Source organism: Gorilla gorilla, chromosome 5 (genome assembly GCF_029281585.2).
Source record: "Gorilla gorilla gorilla isolate KB3781 chromosome 5, NHGRI_mGorGor1-v2.1_pri, whole genome shotgun sequence".
Lineage (NCBI taxonomy): Eukaryota > Metazoa > Chordata > Mammalia > Primates > Hominidae > Gorilla > Gorilla gorilla.
In genome coordinates, this window is record NC_073229.2 from 35885179 (window position 1) to 35902454 (window position 17276).

Consider the following 17276-nt stretch of genomic DNA (forward strand, 5'->3'; position numbering starts at 1 on the left):
TTGGCCTCCCAAAATGCAGGGATTACAGATGTGAGCCACCATGCTGGGCCCTGAATTTTGTCTTTCTTACTCCTTTGCTTTTTGTTACAGGGTTAATACATATTTCTGAAACCCTAAGTAACATAAGTTTTGCATATTTTTATACTGGTTACAAATTATATCACAATTGTTTATATTCCTCTTTAACTTGCTGTTTTCACTCAACATTAAGGTTTTGGAGATGCATCCATGTTGATGCATCTAAGACTTTGGTGTGTTAATACCAAAGAGTAGTAGTAGAGTTACATTGTGTGAACCTACCTTGGTGTATGTATTCTTGTGTTCATGAATATAAGAGCTGTTTCTAGTTTTTGGCTGTTACATACAAATGCTACTGTGAGCATTCTTGCCTGGCACAAGGACAAGAATGTCTTTGAAATACAGTCCAAGGACTAGAACTGCTAGGCCATATGGTCTAACAATCTTGTTTATTTAGGCAACTTTTCTTAGTGAAATATACAAACAGAAAACGCACAAATCAAAATGCATAACTCAATGAATTTTCACCAAGTACTCATTTAGCTGGCTCCCAGGAAAGTAACAGAACACACACCAGCCCCTTAGAAGCCCCGTGTCACTTTTAATCACAGTCTTTAACCCTTGCTCCCCTAGAGTAACTACCTACTTTTCTGACTTACAATCATATAGTTTTGTTTTGTTTTGTTTTGTTTGCTTGCTTTTAAGTTTTACATGAATGGTATCCTAAACTATGATTGTTCTAGCTTCTTTTTTTTTTTTTTTTTTTTTTTGAGACGGAGTCTCGCTTTGTCGCCCAGGCTGGAGTTCAGTGTTGTGATCTTGGCTCACTCCAACTTCCGCCTTCCAGGTTCAAGTGATTCTCCTGCCTCAGCCTCCCAAGTACCTGGGATTACAGGTGCGCACCACCATGCCCGGCTAATTTTTGTATTTTTAGTAGAGACAAGGTTTCACCATGTTGGCCAGGCTGGTCTCGAACTCCTCACCTTAGGTGATCCACCCACCTCAGCCTCCCAAAGTGCTGGGATTACAGGTGTGAGCCACTGCACGTGGCCTGTTCTAACTTCTTTTGCCCAACATTGTGAGATGCGTCTATGCTGTAATGTGTGGTCAGAGTTTGTTCTCATTGCTATGCAGCATGCCATTGTTTGACTGTAATACAACTTAAGTGTCCATTGTACTGTTGATGACCTTTGGGTTGTTTCTAGCTTTTTTCCTTTTTTTTTTTTTTTTTTTTTTTTTTTTATCAAGACAAGGTCTCTGTTGTCCAGGTGTAGTGCAGTGGTGCTATCACAGCTCACTGCAGCCTCAACCTCCTGGGCTCAACCAGTCCTCCCACTTCAGCCTCCCGAGTAGTTGGAAGTACAGGCATGCACCACCAAGCCTGGCTGATTTTTGCAATTTTTGTAGAGATGGGGGGTGTTACCCAGGTTAGTGTTGAACTCCTAGGCTCAAGCGATCCACCTGCCTTGACCTCCCAAAATGCTAGGATTACAGGCATGAGCCACTGAGCCTGGCCAGTTTCTAGCTTTTTTTGAATACAAATAATGCTCCTTTGAACATTTTGTAATACTTTTGTTGGTGCAGATATACAAGAGTCTCTCTCTGGAAAATATAACCCAGTTAGAATTGCTGGATGTGTCATATGTATTTTCAGTTATAAAAGATGATGTCAAATGATTGTGCGTTTTAAATGTTCGTATTTTGTCACCGCCCTTCGTGGTTGTTATATGCCTATATTTTCCACCAGGAACATCCTTGTGAGAGTGTCTGTCTCCCCACACTCTCACTTTTTTTTTTTTTTTTTTTTGAGTTGGAGTCTCGCTCTGTTACCCAGGCTGGAGCGCAGTAGCGCAGTCTCGGCTCACTGCAACCTCCACTTTCCGGGTCCCAGTGATTCTCCTGCCTCAGCCTCTCCAGTAGCTGAGATTACAGGCATCTGCCACTATGCCTGGCTAATTTTTATATTTTTAGTAGAGACAGTTTTTCACTATTTTGGCCAGGCTGGTCTCAAACTCCTGACCTTAAGTGATCCGCCCACCTTGACCTCCCAAAATGCTGCTCAGCCTCCCAAAGTGCTGGGATTATAGGCGTGAGCCACAGAGCCAGGCCTCTAGACACTCTCATTTATATATTGTTTCATAAAAATGTTTTTCTTTGCCAGCCTGATAGGTGAAAAGAGATATCTTATTGAAGATAAATGGATACCTGAGACTATATTTTATAAGCAACCCTAATTTAACACTTGGTTTTCTTTTGTAGCCTGAGACCTCAGATCATTGTTCCCTCCCAGAGGATCTAGTGAGTATTTCCGGATGGTGTGGATTGGGGTTAATTGTGCCTTTGATGATAAGTGTTACAAGGAAATGATAGTAACAGCTTCATGAATTTCTTTCTCTCTGGTTGCTGATCAGTGACTTTTTAATCTAACATGATAACTATATTATGAAAATGTTAGCAATAGTGATATTATGGGTAGTCCTGTCCCCAACTTAAAAAATAAAAATAAAGTTATGTTGCTTTTCATTAAAAGGAAACGAAGAGGAAGACACAGCTCTCCTGCCTTGCTCTAGGGCTCAGGCTTGCTGTACTTGTTTTTCAAGGATGACTTTGTGACCTTTTCTCCACGTGAGTCCTCCTAAGAAAAGCACAAGAGGGCCACAATTTGATTGTCTTGGCCTGGATTCAGCTGCAGGAGTGTTCTTATGCATTCTGACCTCAGCATGTTGGCTTTGTCCTGTCCTCGTGCAGATATGGCAGGGGGAGCAGTACTTCAGCTGGCAAAGCTGGTCACATTTCCTCTGTCTTCATAAGACTTTGCTACCTGAGTTGACAAACTTCAGTGTACCATGTAACCAGATTCGGTGACTGTTTCAGAAAAGAGGTTTTTAAATTTTGGGTTTCTTGAGTTTCTAGAATCCTGAGTCATTCTGATTTTCAGTGATTCAGGATTGGATTGTTCTAGATGTCTGAAACTCAGGAACTACGATAGCTTTTCAGGCAAAGACAGCATTGACTTTTAGCAAATCTACTTTAAATCCATTCTGTTATATAAAAGGGTGTTTGCATGTGTATTAGTCCGTTCTCACGCTGCTTGCTATAAAGAACTGCCTGAGACTAGGTAATTTATGAAGGAAAGAGGGTTAACTGACTCACAGTTCTGCATGGCTGGGGAGGCCTCAGGAAACTTATAATCACGGCAGAAGAGGGAGCAAATGTGTCCTTCATGATGGCTGGAAGGAGAAGTGTCAAGCAAAGGGGGAAAAGCCCCTTGTAAAACCATCAGATCTCATAAGAACTCATTATCACAAGAACAGCATGAGGGTAACTGCCCCTGTGGTTTAATTACCTCCTACCAGCTCCTTGCCATGACACATGGGGATTATGGGAACTACAATTCAAGATGAGATTTGAGTGGGGACCCAGCCAAACCATATCAGTATGTATATATGTGTGTGTGTACACACACACACACACACACACACACACACACACACACACACACATTTTTTTTCCAGGCTCCAGAATAGACATTTTTTTTTTCCCGAATTCCTGGAGCATAAGTGTCAGATTGCATTTAGAAAAGCCTGTCTACCATGGATTGTGGCAGTGTTGCTTTGGAAGCCACATAGACTTTCTTTTTATTTCAGTAGTCATCATGAGAAGGCTCTGATTTGATGACTCCATGTTAAGTCAACTCTGGAACAGTATCACGTATTTGAAGACTGAAAATAACTGCTTTTGTTCAGTTCTACATTTGGCGTCTTATTTTGTTGGTTGCAGTGTACTTTTCCCTCTGAAAGTTTTTTAGTAGCCTTTGGCAAAAAGCAGTAATACTTACTACTTGGGAGCATTATTTTTTATGCCCAGTTTCCCAATTTTAACTATCTTGAGGTCCTAAGTTAAAGGCGGGGGGCTTGAATGATAGATGATTACTGAGCAGAGATACATTTTTCACATCAGACTTAAACCTAGGCTTGCGATCTAGTAAATGGGCACAGCTTTCAGACTCACCTGGCATTGGGGAGCTTATTTTGGGGGAGGGATAAGGGAGGCTGTTGCCATATGTCAGAAAGAATTCTGTCTGGGAGACATTCTCGCCAGATGTTATCAGCCCATTTTTGTTTCTACATCTGTGTGTGTAGAGCTCTGGAATAGAATTGTTAAGTCTGAGCGAGAAAAAGCATAGTGGGTTAAGGACAAGTGAAACGAAGAGAACCCTCTGTCCCTGGCAGAATCTGCATGTACATTTCTTGTCTGTCCTTGTCTCTCTTCTTCCTGTCTGGCCCATTGCAGAGAGTATTGGAAGTTTCCAACCATTGGTGGTACTCTATGCTCATCCTACCTCCTTTGCTGAAAGACAGCGTGGCAGCGCCCCTGCTGTCTGCCTACTACCCTGACTGTGTTGGCATGAGCCCCTCCTGCACCAGCACAAACCGCGCCGCTGCCACTGGCAATGCCAGCCCTGGGAAGCTGGAGCACTCCAAGGCTGCCCCCTCTGTGCACGGTGAGAGCCATTCCTGGGACTCCCTGCTTTCCATTCCCCGCTCCCCTCCTTGGGGAATGTGTGAGTGAGCAAAACGCAAAGGATTTTTTTTAAATGTGCAGGCTGGGCACAGTGACTCATGCCTGTAATCCCAGCACTTTGGGTGGCCGAGGTAGGAGGATCCCTTGAGGCCAGGAGTTTGAGACCGGTCTGGGCAACATAGCGAGATCTCGTCTCTAAAAATAAATAAATAGATAAAAATTATTTTTAAAAATGTATGCGACCTATGATATAAAGCCCCTCATTATTTCATGGAAATGGTTGTACTGTGGATCAGTCATATCATTTGTGTATAGTGTGTGGTTAATTTTTCCTCAGTAGTTTGGAAAACCTGCAACACTCATGAATTACCTACAGGACTTAATGAGTATTTATTTGGAAGTTGGATTGCTGTCTTGTTTAATGATAACATGAACTCTGACTTACTGGGAAAAGGTTTTCAACTATATGAGCAGTCCTTTTTCTTCTGAGTCTTTCTGCCTCTAATTATTGCCACTGGTGATCCCAGCGAAATTACCTACTCTCAAAAAAACTGCAGAGCAGGCATACTTTTGATTATTTACTTTACTTTTTATTTTATTTTATTTTTTGAGATGGAGTCTCACTCTGTTGCCCAGACTGTACTGCAGTGACACTATCTCAGCTCACTGCATCCTCCAGCTCCTGGGTTCAAGCAATTCTCCTGCCTCAGTCTCCTGAGTAGCTGGGACTCCAAGCACGTGCCACTACACCTGGTTAATTTTTTTTTTTTTTTCTTTTTGAGACAGAATCTCAGTCTGTCACCCAGGCTGGAGTGCGGTGGCGTGATCTTGGCTCCCTGCAACCTCCTCCTCCCAGGTTCAAGCGATTCTCCTGCCTCAGTCTCCCGAGTAGCTGGGATTACAAGCGCACGCCACCACGCCTGGCTAATTTTTATATTTTTAGTAGAGATGGGATTTCATCATGTTGCCCAGGCTGGTCTCGAACTCCTGACCTCAAGTGATCCGCCCCCTTCGGCCTCCCAAAGTGCTGGGATTACAGACATGAGCCAGTGCACCCGGCCTGATTATTTACTTTAAAGGCATCTTTAAAATTCTACATTAGAATTCTTGGTGTAAGAAGCAAGAATTCTGGATTTCCTACACCTGGACAGGAACAAATGGCATTTTTGATTATGCAAATAGATTTTTGCACTGTGGTCCTATCTTAAGGTTTTGTTGTTGTTGTTGTTTACCAATAACACTGAAATATAGATGTGGTGGAAATCAAAGCTAAAGTGGTAATTCCCAGGGTTAATGAAGATGCGATGAAGAGGCATTTGACTACTGTTAGGGAGAGTGTATGTTTACGAAGGAAGATTTGGCAGTGTGCATCAAAAACTTTTAAACAGACACTCTTTGACCCAGCAGTGCTATTTCTAGGAATTTATCTTAAACAGCTAATCAAATGTAAATCCAAAGATAGGTACAAAGAAATTACTTTTCACATTGCTTGTAATAGTGAAGTAATTGGATGAAATGTAACGCCTAGCAATAGGGAAATGGTTGAGTAATAAGAAAATATACAGCCATTGAATGCATATTTAGTGACACAGGAAAGTATTCATGATATTGTACACATTAAAAAGCAGGTTAGAAAATGGCACTTTCATAACATTTTTTTCAGTTTCGTGAAGGCAAATATCTATTACGTGAATATTCTCTGTTAATAGACACAGAAATAAGGACAACGTGTACCTCTAAATGTAACTCCACTACTGACATAATCAGGGGTTAGTGATTGTTATTTACTTCTATGAACCTATTCATTTTATAGTCAGAAAAATGCCATAAGAGTTATTTTAGGCCGGGCACAGTGGCTCACGCCTGTAATCCCAGCACTTTGGGAGGCCGAGACGGGCAGATCATGAGGTCAAGAGTTTGAGATCAGCCTGGCCAAAATGGTGAAACTCCGTCTCTACTAAAAAAAAATACACAAAAAATTAGCCAGGTGTGGTGGTATGTGCCTGTAATCCCTGCTACTGGGGAGGGTGAGGAAGGAGAATCGCTTGAACCTGGGAGGCGGAGGTTGCAGTGAGCTGAGATTGTGCCATTACACTCCAGCCTGGGTGACAGAACAAGACTCTGTCTCGAGAAAAAAAAAAAGTTATTTTAAAAACGTATCTCCATGAGGAGTGGGCATTCAATGGATACAGAATTTGTCTTACAACATGAGAAAGTTCTAGAGATGTGTGCACAGCAGCATGAATGTACTTAACACTACTGAACTGTACACTTAAAAACAGATAAGAAGGCCGGGAGCGGTGGCTCACGCCTGTAATCCTTGCACTTTGGGAGGCTGAGGCAGGTGGATCACGAGGTCAGGAGATCAAGACCATCCTGGCTAATACAGTAAAATCCCGTCTCTACTAAAAATACAAAAAACAAAAAAAAAAATTAGCTGGTCATGGTGGCGGGCGCCTGTAGTCCCAGCTACTCGGGAGGCTGAGGCAGGAGAATGGTGTGAACCCAGGAGGCGGAGCTTGCAGCGAGCCGAGATCGCGCCACTGAACTCCAGCCAGGGCGACAGAGTGAGACTCCATCTTAAAAAGAAAAAAAAGATAGCTGAGCATGGTAGCTCATGCCTGTAATCCCAGCACTTTGGGAGGCTGAGGTTGGCAGATCACTTGAGGCCAGTACCTTGAAACCAGCTTGGCCAACATAGTGAAACCCATAGCTACTAAAAATAGAAAAATTAGCCAGATGTGGTGGCGAGCACCGGTAATCCCAGCTACTCAAGAAGCTGAGGCATGAGAATCGCTTGGACCCAGGAGATGGAGGTTGCAGTAAGCTGAGATTGGACCACTGCACTCCAGCCTGGGCAACAGCTGTCTCAAAAAAAAAAATAATAATAAGATGATAAACTTTATGGTATGCATTTTTTTTTACCACAATTAAAAATAAATTTTTCCATGCTATGGAAATTAAAGTTGAGAATAGCGTGAAGAAAGAATGAGAAAAATACTTAATTTATGTACGTTTTGTCTAACTGGGTGGAGGAAGCAAAGGTATTTATGTAGGGTAGAGAGTGGAGCTTGTCTAGGCTTACTTTTTGGTTTGCTTTTGCCCTTTAATTCTTCTGGATTTGGAAGTTACAGCTTGTAGGAGTTGCCCATTTGTGTTACCTATCAGTTCCAGGCATGAACCGATACTTCCAGCCTTTCTACCAGCCCAATGAGTGTGGCAAAGCCCTCTGTGTGAGGCCGGATGTGATGGAACTGGATGAGCTCTATGAGTTTCCAGAGTATTCCCGAGACCCCACCATGTACCTGGCTTTGAGAAACCTCATCCTCGCACTGTGGTATACTAACTGCAAAGTAAGTAAGGGCATGTTAGCCAATAGCACTGGACAGAGGAGGGCCATGTTGAAAAGGAGGGGATACTTTATCTGGGGATGGAACCTTTTACGCCAGGGTTTCTCAGCCTTGCCTCTGTTGACAATTTGGGCAGATAATTCTTTGTGGTGGGGACTGTCTTTGCACTGTAGGATATTTAGCAAGATCCCTGGCTTCTACCCACTAGGTTCCAGTAATGCTTCCCACCTGTGAAAACCAAATATGTCTATAGACATTTCCAAATGGGGACAGAATCACCCCTTGTTGAAAACCACCACTTTAGACCACACATAGTCAGAATGCTGACTCTCCAGTGGTGAGTATAAGGTGCAAGGTTTGGTCCAAAGAGTTCCAATGGCAATGGCAGGAGGGAAAAACATCAAAGATTGAATTACATACAAATCCTTGAGGACAGGAATTTTTATTCACCTCGGCATCCTAAATCAACCAAGACCAGTACATTTCTTCTGTTGGGTCTAAATACATGTTAGGGCTGTGACACTGTACCCACCTTGAAAAAGGTGAAAATAAATTATGGGGCAGAATGGGAATACTAGCTAAAAACAAAAAACAAAGGGGCTGGGTGAAGTGGCTTGTGTCTGTAATTCCAGCACTTTGGGAGGCTGAGGCAGGAGGATCGCTTGAGCCTAGGAGTTCAAGACCAGCCTGGGCAACATAATGAGACCCCCATCTCTACAAAAAATTAAAAAATTAGCCATGTGTGGTGGTACATGCCTGTAGTCCTAGCTACTTAGGAGGCTGAGACAGGAGGATGGCCTGAGCTTGGGAGGTCAAGGCTGCAGTAAGCCGTGATTGTGCCACTGTACTCTAGCTTGGGTGACAGAATGAGACCCTGTTTCCAAAAAAAACCCACAGAGATTCTCTTGACCCTAGCATTTTTCTGATTTATTAATCAGCAGTTTGCGTCATTGCTGAATTCAGAACATTGTGCAAGACTGCCAAAGTGATCTTGACTAAAGAAAGATATGCCAGTTTCACCTTGGCATTTCACTGGATTAGAATCTAGAATGAAATGACATAATCTGCTTAAGTTATGGCTGTTAATGCAACTATATGAATTATAGCCAGGTGAGTAGGCTGTGCGAGGTAGCCAGCTGAGTAGGCTGTGCAACTTATTTTCCGCCCAGTAGCCTTGAGATAGGTGCTCAGTAAACCAAACTGAACAAAATTGTGGTCAGAATTTCCTATAAGTAAATTATAAAGAGTGGTGGTGTGGCCCTGTAGTCCCAGCTACTTGGGACACTGAGGCAGGAGGATCGCTTGTGCCTGGGAGTTCAAGACCAGCCTGGGCAAGATAGTGAGATCCCATCTCAAAAAAAAAAAATACAACAGAGAAACACCTTGGATTCATTTTTTTTTTTTGGTCACATTTCTTTCTGTTTGACTTTGAAATTTGACTTATACAGGGGAAGAATCTTATAGAAGTCCTAAGCTTACCTGGATCTATTTTAGTTTTTCATAAGATACAATTTATTGTGTATACCGGCTGGGCGCGGTGGCTCACGCCTGTAATCCCAGCACTTTAGGAGGCCCAGTTGGGTGGATTACGTGAGGTCAGGAGTTTGAGACCAGCCTGGCCAACATGGCGAAACCCCGTCTCTACTAAAAATACAGATAATTAGCTGGAGGTGGTGCTGGGTGGCCTTTAATCCCAGCCACTTGGGAGGCTGAGGCAGGAGAGTCGCTTGAACCCGGGAGGAGGAGGCTGTAGTGAGCTGAGATCACACCATTGCACTCCAGCCTGGGCAACAAGAACGAAACTCCGTCTAAAAAAAAAAAAAAAAAAGAATTTATATACTTAATATTATAGTGGGAAAACATAAATATATTGGCTTTAAAAGAATCAAAGACTTTGAAATGTGTGCTTTCTTTTTTTTTTTTTTGAGACACAGACTTGTTCTGTTGCCCAGGCTGGAGTGCAGTGGTACCATCACAGCTCACTACAGCAGCCTCGCCTTCCCAGTCTCAGGTGATTCTCCCATCTTAGTCTTCTGAGTAGTTGGGACCACAGGCACGTGCCACCATGCCCAGCTAATTTTTTTTTTTAGAGATGAGGTCTTGCTGTGTTGCCCAGGCTGTTCTCAAACTTCTGGGCTTAAACAATCCTCCTGGCTTGGCCTCCCAAAGTGCTGGAATTACAGGCATGAGCCACCACACCTGGCCTTGAAATGATTTTTTTTAAACTTCATGAATACAAACAAATGTATTATCTTCTGCAGCAATCCAAGCCAGTGTTGTATGTGTTATTTCTTGAATATTTGGTTCTGGTGGAGCTGGGGGGTTGGTGACAAGGAGCAGAGGAGAGGCCTGGGGTGGGAGCTGCTTGGTGCCTGTTCTTGCTTCCTGACACTGGGTGGAGGTGGTGGCATCATTACTCTTGAGTCTTTGAAACAGATCAAGGTCATGCCAAGGCTGGGTGAGCAGAGAAAGACAGTGTCTTTTTTTTTTTTAAGACAGAGTTTCACTCTTGTTGCCCAGGCTGGAGTGCAATGATGCGATCTCAGCTCACCGCAATCTCCGCCTCCTGGGTTCAAGCGATTCTCCTGCCTCAGCCTCCTGAGTAGCTGGGATTACAGGTGTGCGCCACCAAACCCGGCTAATTTTTTTGTGTTTTTAGTAGAGACAGGGTTTCACCATGTTGGCCAGGCTGGTCTCTTAACTCCTGACCTCAAGTGATCCACCTGCCTCAGCCTCCCAAAGTGCTGGGATTACAGGCGTACACTACCACGCCTGGCTAAATTTCTTGTATTTTTAGTAGAGATGGTGTTTCAACCATGTTGGCCAGGCTGGTCTCGAACTCCTGACCTCAGGTGATTCACCCGCCTTGGCCTCCCAAAGTGCTGGGATTACGTGCTGTAAAGGCGTGAGCCACCGTGCTGGTTCCCCCTATCCCCCCAACCATCTTGTCAGTCACAAGAATCCAGCTTTTTCTGTGGTCAGTAGGATCAGCAGCCTGGATTTCTGTAGTGGCCTTTGTTGAGTCAGGAGTGTGATGTGCTCTGCCGCCATGCACCTGCTGCAGTCGTTCTTGCTCAGGGAAAACCGACATGATAAAGTGTAAATTGCTATATTTTCCTGTTGTCTCCTTCTTTTTCCCCACTGGGCAAACCTCCCTTTGTTCTTACTGTCTTAGTGATAAGTGATGGATTTGAATAACCTGGAGAATTTTTTTTTTAATTATTGTGGTTAAATACACATAACATAAAATTTACCATATTTTTTTCCTTCTTATTTTTTTAAAATGGAGACAAGGTCTTGCTATGTTGCACAGGCTGGTCTCCAAGTTTTGGGCTCAAGTGATTGCTCCTCCTGCCTCAGCCTCCCAGAGTGGTGGGATTACAGGCATGAGCCACCGTGCCTAGCCCTATTCCATCTTAGCCATTGTAAAATTTACAGCTCAGCGGCATTAAATACATATATAATGTATAACCATCACCACTATCTAGTTCCAGAACTTTTTCATTATCCCAAGAGGGAACCCTATACCAATTAAACAGTCTCTTCTCATCTTCTCCTGCTCTCAGCCCCTGGCAACCACGAATCTACTCTTTATCTGTATAGATTTGCCTGTAGTAGATATTTCCAGTAAATGGAAGCATATAATATGTGGCCTTTTATGACTGGCTTCTTTTGCTTGGCATAATGTTTTCAAGGTTTATCCATGTTGTAGCACATGTCAGAACTTCACTCGCTTTTATAGCTGAATAATATTTCATTGTTCATATCACATTTTGTTTGTCCATTCATCCACTGATGGGCTTTGAATTGTTTCCACCTTTTCCCTATTTGAATACTGCTGCTGTGAACATTTTGTTTGAACATCTGTTTTCAGTTCTTTTTGGTATATACTAAGGATTGGAATTACTGGGTCATGTGGTATTTTAGGTTTAACCTTTTGAGTAACCAAAAAAAGTTTTAAACATTAATTGGTTTGCCTTTTACATTGAGAAATTTAAACATTGTATTTATTTATCGTGTACAATCTGATGTTTTGAAATACATATATATATGTTGTGGCCGGGCACGGTGGCTCACGCCTGTAGTCCCAGCACTTTGGGAGGTCGAGGCGGGTGGATTACCTGAGGTCAGAAGTTTGAGACCAGCCTGGCCAATGTGGTGAAACCCTGTCTCTACTAAAAATACAAAAAATTAGCCGGACTTGGTGGTAGGCGCCTGTAGTCCCAGCTGCTTGGGAGGCTGAGGTAGGAAAATCATTTGAACCCGGGAGGCAGAGGTTGCAGTGAGCCGAGATTGTGCCACTGCACTCCAGCCTGGTGACAGAGTGCACCATCTCAAAAAAAAAAAGAGAAAGAAAATATGTATACATTGTGGAATAGCTAAATTGACCTAATTAACATATGCCTTACATCATATAGTTACCTTTTTTGTCTCTGATAACTTAAAACTCTCTCCATGATATTCAAGTATATAATACATTGTTATTAACTATGTGTTGTAGTTACCATGTTGTAAAATGGATCTCCTGAAATTATTCCTCTTGTCTAAACTGAAATTTTTTATCCTTTGACCAACATCTCCCCGCTATTCCCCCTCCCCTCAGCCCCGGTAATGCCCATTCTACTTTCTGCTTCTGTGAGTTGGGTGTTTTTAGATTCCACATGTGTATGTGAGATCATGCAGTATTTGTCTGTGTCTGGTTTATTTCACTTAACATAATGTGCTTCTGGTTCAACCATGTTGTTGCAAATGACAGGATTTCCTTTTTTTCTTTTAAGGCTGAATAGTATTCCATTGTGTGGATATAGCGCATTTTCTTTATTCACCCATCAGTGGACTCCAGGTTGATTCCATGTCATGGCAGTTGTGATAATGCTGCAATGAACATGGGAGTGCACATCTCTCTTTGACGTGCTGATTCATTTTATTTGACTACCCCGCAGTGGGGGTTGCTGGATCGTATGGTAGTTTTATTTTTTAGTTTTTTGAGACACCTCCGTACTGTCTTCCATAATGACTGTACTAATGTACATTCCACCAACAGTGAATAAGGGTTCTTTTTTCTCTTCATCATTCGTTACCTTTTGTCTTCTTTGATAATAGCCATTTTAACAGGTGTGAGGTGATTTTCATTGTGGCTTTAATTTGCATTTCCTTGATGATTAGTGAGGGTGAGGAGTTTTTCATATATACTTGGACTTTTGTACCTTTGGGTTCCACATCTTTAAAATATTTGGGAAAAAAATGGATGGTGGCATCTCTACTAAACACTATACAGACTTTCCTTGTCATTATTTCCTACACAATATTATGTAACAACTATTTACATAGCATTTACATTGTATTAGGTATTATAAGTAATCTAGAGGTAGCGTAAAGCATGCTGGAGTCTGTGCGTAGATTATATGTAAATATTATGTCATTTTACATAAGGGACTTGAGAATCTATGGATTTTGGTCTTCTCAGGAGGATTCTAGAACCAATCTCCTCCTGGAAACCAGGGAGGACTGTACCTGTTGGCCATTTGAGCATCTGCTTTTGAGAAATGTTGATTCAGATCTTTTACTTGTCTTTTAAATGGATTATTTTCCTGCTATTGTTTGAATTTCTTGGGACTTTTTTAAAAAAGCAGTTGGTTTTATTTCCAAACACAGGAAGCTCTTACTCCTCAGAAATGTATTCCTCACATCATCGTCCGGGGTCTCGTGCGTATTCGATGCGTTCAGGAAGTGGAGAGAATACTGTATTTTATGACCAGAAAAGGTCTCATCAACACTGGAGTTCTCAGCGTGGGAGCCGACCAGTATCTTCTCCCTAAGGACTACCACAATGTAGGTGATTGTAGTTTAGCGATAGCCTTGCCATTGATCAGGACAAACGCTAGTCTGTTGCTGTTAATAAATATAGTAAAAGCCACATTATCACCATAAAACTTAACAGAAGCAAGGCTTTCGCAGAATGTGTTTCTCCTGAAAGGAGAATATCAAGCACTCTTTCCCCAGATTGTAGGGAAAAAGGGAAGGGAGTAATAAGACAAGTGCCACCACATTCTTTAGGAAAATAACTTTCTAAGGACATCAAAGAAATGTAAATGAACGAATTTGCTCTGCAGTTCCGGAACAACTAAAACAGGACGTTGTTATCATCTGCTCTAATTGGACTTTTGTTTCTTTTCTTTTTAAGAAATCAGTCATCATTATCGGGGCTGGTCCAGCAGGATTAGCAGCTGCTAGGCAACTGCATAACTTTGGAATTAAGGTAGGATTTTGGGGACATGGAGTTAGAACAGATGGTTGACTGCTCCTTTTGGTCCAAATTTCTAAGATTTAGAAACCAGTTCCTATTTTTAGTGAAGAATACTAAATACATTATATGTTTATATTAGGTCCTAGAAAAGTTATAAAACTTGAAATTGATTTCATAAGAAAAAGGTAAATAGAAATTCTCACAGATTTGGAGATAATTTTAGACTCTAATGAGCAAGTCAGAAGAAATTCTAACTTGGCATTAAAGTAGAAATTCTTTTTCTCTTTTCTTTCTTTTTTTTTTTTGAGACAGTCTTGCTCTGTCGCCCAGGCTGGAGTGCAGCGGTGCGATCTCAGCTCACTGCAACCTCTGCCTCTTGGGTTCAAGCTGGGATTACAGATGCGTGCCATCATGCCCAGCGAATTTTTGTATTTTTAGTAGAGTGGGGTTTCACCGTGTTGGCCAGGCTGGTCTTGAACTCCTGACCTCAAGTGATCTGCCTGCCTTGGTCTCCCAAAGTGCTGGGATTACAGATGTGAGCCACTGCACCTGGCCAAAGTAGAAATTCTTGACAGATTATTATTCGCACAGTAGACATGATGAGAAAAAGCCCATTTCCGCAGTAGTTTGAGACAGCAAATAGTAGCATGGATATTCATTATTCCTTGTGTAAAAAAAGTTTCTGAAATACTCAGTTCTAAGGTTTTTTTTTAAATCTATTTATTTATTTTGAGACAGTGTTATGAGACTGGCTAATTTTTGTATTTTTGGTAGAGACAGGATTTTACCATGTTGGCATGGCAGGTCTCAAACTCCTCAGTTAAAGCGATCTGCCTGCCTTGGCCTCCCAAAGTGCTGGGATTACAGGTGCGAGCCACTGTGCCCAGCCTCCAGTTAAATTTTTTTATGCCTGTCAAAAACGCCCTTTGCGGAGCTTGCAGTGAGCCAAGATTGTGCCACTGCACTCCAGCCTGGGCGACAGAGCGAGACTCCATCTCAAAAAAAAAAAAAAAAAAAAAACGCCCTTTGAATCTCATTTCAGACATGACCCACTGCTCCAGGCCTAGCACATGTTTCAGTTGGTTGTTTATTTCAGTATTAGATATTTGGGCCAAGGTTATTTGAGTTTTACTTGGGAAACCTACAGATTATATTACAAGGAAGGTTATTAAAATCCAAAATCTAGGCAGGCTGGTCTTTAATGTTCAGCCTTCCTCTTATACTAAAAAAAAAACTAGAAATGGGCTGGGCACAGTGGCTCAGTGCCTGTAATCCCAGCACTTTGGGAGGCCAAGGTGAGCAGATCGCTTGAGCTCAGGAGTTTGAGATCAGCCTGGGCAACATGGCAAAACCCTGTCTCTACCAAAAAAAAACAAAAAGAAAATTAGCCGGGCATGGTGGTATGCACCTGTGGCCCCAGGTATTCAAGAGGCTGAGGTGGGAGGATCTCTTGAGTGAAGGAGGCAGAGGTTGCAGTGAGCCAAGATCTAGCCACTGCACTCCAGTCTGGGTGACAGAGTGAGACCCCAACTCAAACAAAAACTAGAAATGGATGGTTCTGTCAGAGAAAGAGGGTAGAACTACAAGGTGCAGCCTTCCTAGTTAGAGAAAGTGAAGAATGTAAGTTTGAGAAAGCAGTTTGGAGAATCAATATTCCTTTCCGCCCCATCCCCAAGTGATGGGGGAGATACCCAGGAGACCCTCCATTCCTGCCATGGGAGGGAAATAGATTCCTCTGAGTAGCCTGAAAGATGGTTAACTTGGGGAACCTCTCCTTGAGAATTTCAAGTAGTTTCTAGAGATCCAGAAGTGAAAGACTGGCCCTGCGATGAATAGGACTCACATTTTCAGGTAATGCAGCTCCGGGAATGTGGCACTAGGCATCCAGGGCTGCAGGTGACATGCTGCCTGTGCACCCAAGAGCAGCTTCTCATGCCACCAGCATTAGAAATTTGGGGGCAATAAAATAGCCTGGGTATGAGACAAACCTCATTAGGCCAAGCCCATGAAGTAATATTTATATGGAGTGGCATACTTTTTTTTTTTTTTAAATAATTTATCTTAGGGAAGTTAAAGCTTATTCGCAGTCCTAAAGGAATTTTGCTATGTAGATATTTCTTAGGAAAAATCACCTAAAGAAGTTTTTAACTGCTTCTTACGGAATACTATTTTATAAAAAGCTTTCAAAGTACATTTCATGTACTAGTTCATTAAATCTTTCTGTTTCTTGAGACAAGGTCTCACTCTGTTGCCCAGGCTGGAGTGCAGTGGCACAATCTCTGCTCCCTGCAGCCTCCACCTCCCGGGTTCAGGCGATTCTCGTGCCTCAGCCATCTGAATAGCTGGGATTACAGGTGCATGCCACCACACCCGACTAGGTATTTCTGGTAGAGACAGGGTTTCACCATGTTGGCCAGACTGGTCACAAACTCTTGGCCTCATGTGATCCTCCTGCCTCGGCCTCCCAAAGTGCTGGTATTACAGGCATGAGCTATCGCATCTGGCCTAGTTCATCAAATCTTAGTATCTGGTTTGAGTGATTCTTTCAACAGACCACTCAGTTTTTCCTCGCTAGAGTCTAGATGGATTGTTTTGAACATCTATTTTGGCTTCTCTTCACACTGCCTGCTTTTTAAAGTTGTTTTTTTAGAAATATTTGGAATTAACCAAATATAGAGGCTATTTAACAGTGTCCTTCTACATTTTTATAATACTGTGTCTGATGTAACTCTTGTGTCCTATTTAGCTTCCCTGACTGTCTATCTTTTTAGGTGACTGTCCTGGAAGCCAAAGACAGAATTGGAGGCCGAGTCTGGGATGATAAATCTTTTAAAGGCGTCACAGTGGGAAGAGGAGCTCAGATTGTCAATGGGTGTATTAACAACCCAGTAGCATTAATGTGTGAACAAGTGAGTTTCTTTTAGCTTTGCATTGTAGATAAAGGAAAGAAAAACAGTTTCAATTAGCTTGTGTGCAGTATTAATATGCTTCTAAAGTAAATTACATATAACAGCCCCCTCATCTCGTATGCAAAGCAGTAAGAATTACACTTCTGCCTTTCTGAGAAGGTAGAACTAGAGGATGTAAAATACTTTTTTTCCTTTTTCTAAGCTATTTAATTTTATTTCCTTGTTCTT

The 17276-nt window shown here is 42.3% G+C and overlaps 1 protein-coding gene across 6 annotated transcripts in view; it reads left to right on the forward strand.

The window, feature by feature from the left end:
- KDM1B (lysine demethylase 1B) overlaps positions 1 to 17276 on the forward strand; it is a 68861-nt gene that overhangs the window by 28550 nt on the left and 23035 nt on the right. For 2 of the 6 annotated variants that reach the window (XM_019029387.3, XM_055390680.1), the window contains 6 exons: positions 2278 to 2316; positions 4312 to 4522; positions 7711 to 7895; positions 13548 to 13724; positions 14077 to 14151; positions 16911 to 17048. In XM_019029387.3, coding sequence (XP_018884932.1) covers positions 2278 to 2316; positions 4312 to 4522; positions 7711 to 7895; positions 13548 to 13724; positions 14077 to 14151; positions 16911 to 17048 — 825 coding nt within the window. The remainder of the gene's footprint in view (positions 1 to 2277; positions 2317 to 4311; positions 4523 to 7710; positions 7896 to 13547; positions 13725 to 14076; positions 14152 to 16910; positions 17049 to 17276) is intronic. The other 4 variants (XM_055390682.2, XM_063707363.1, XM_055390684.2 and 1 more) reach the window with 2 other exon arrangements.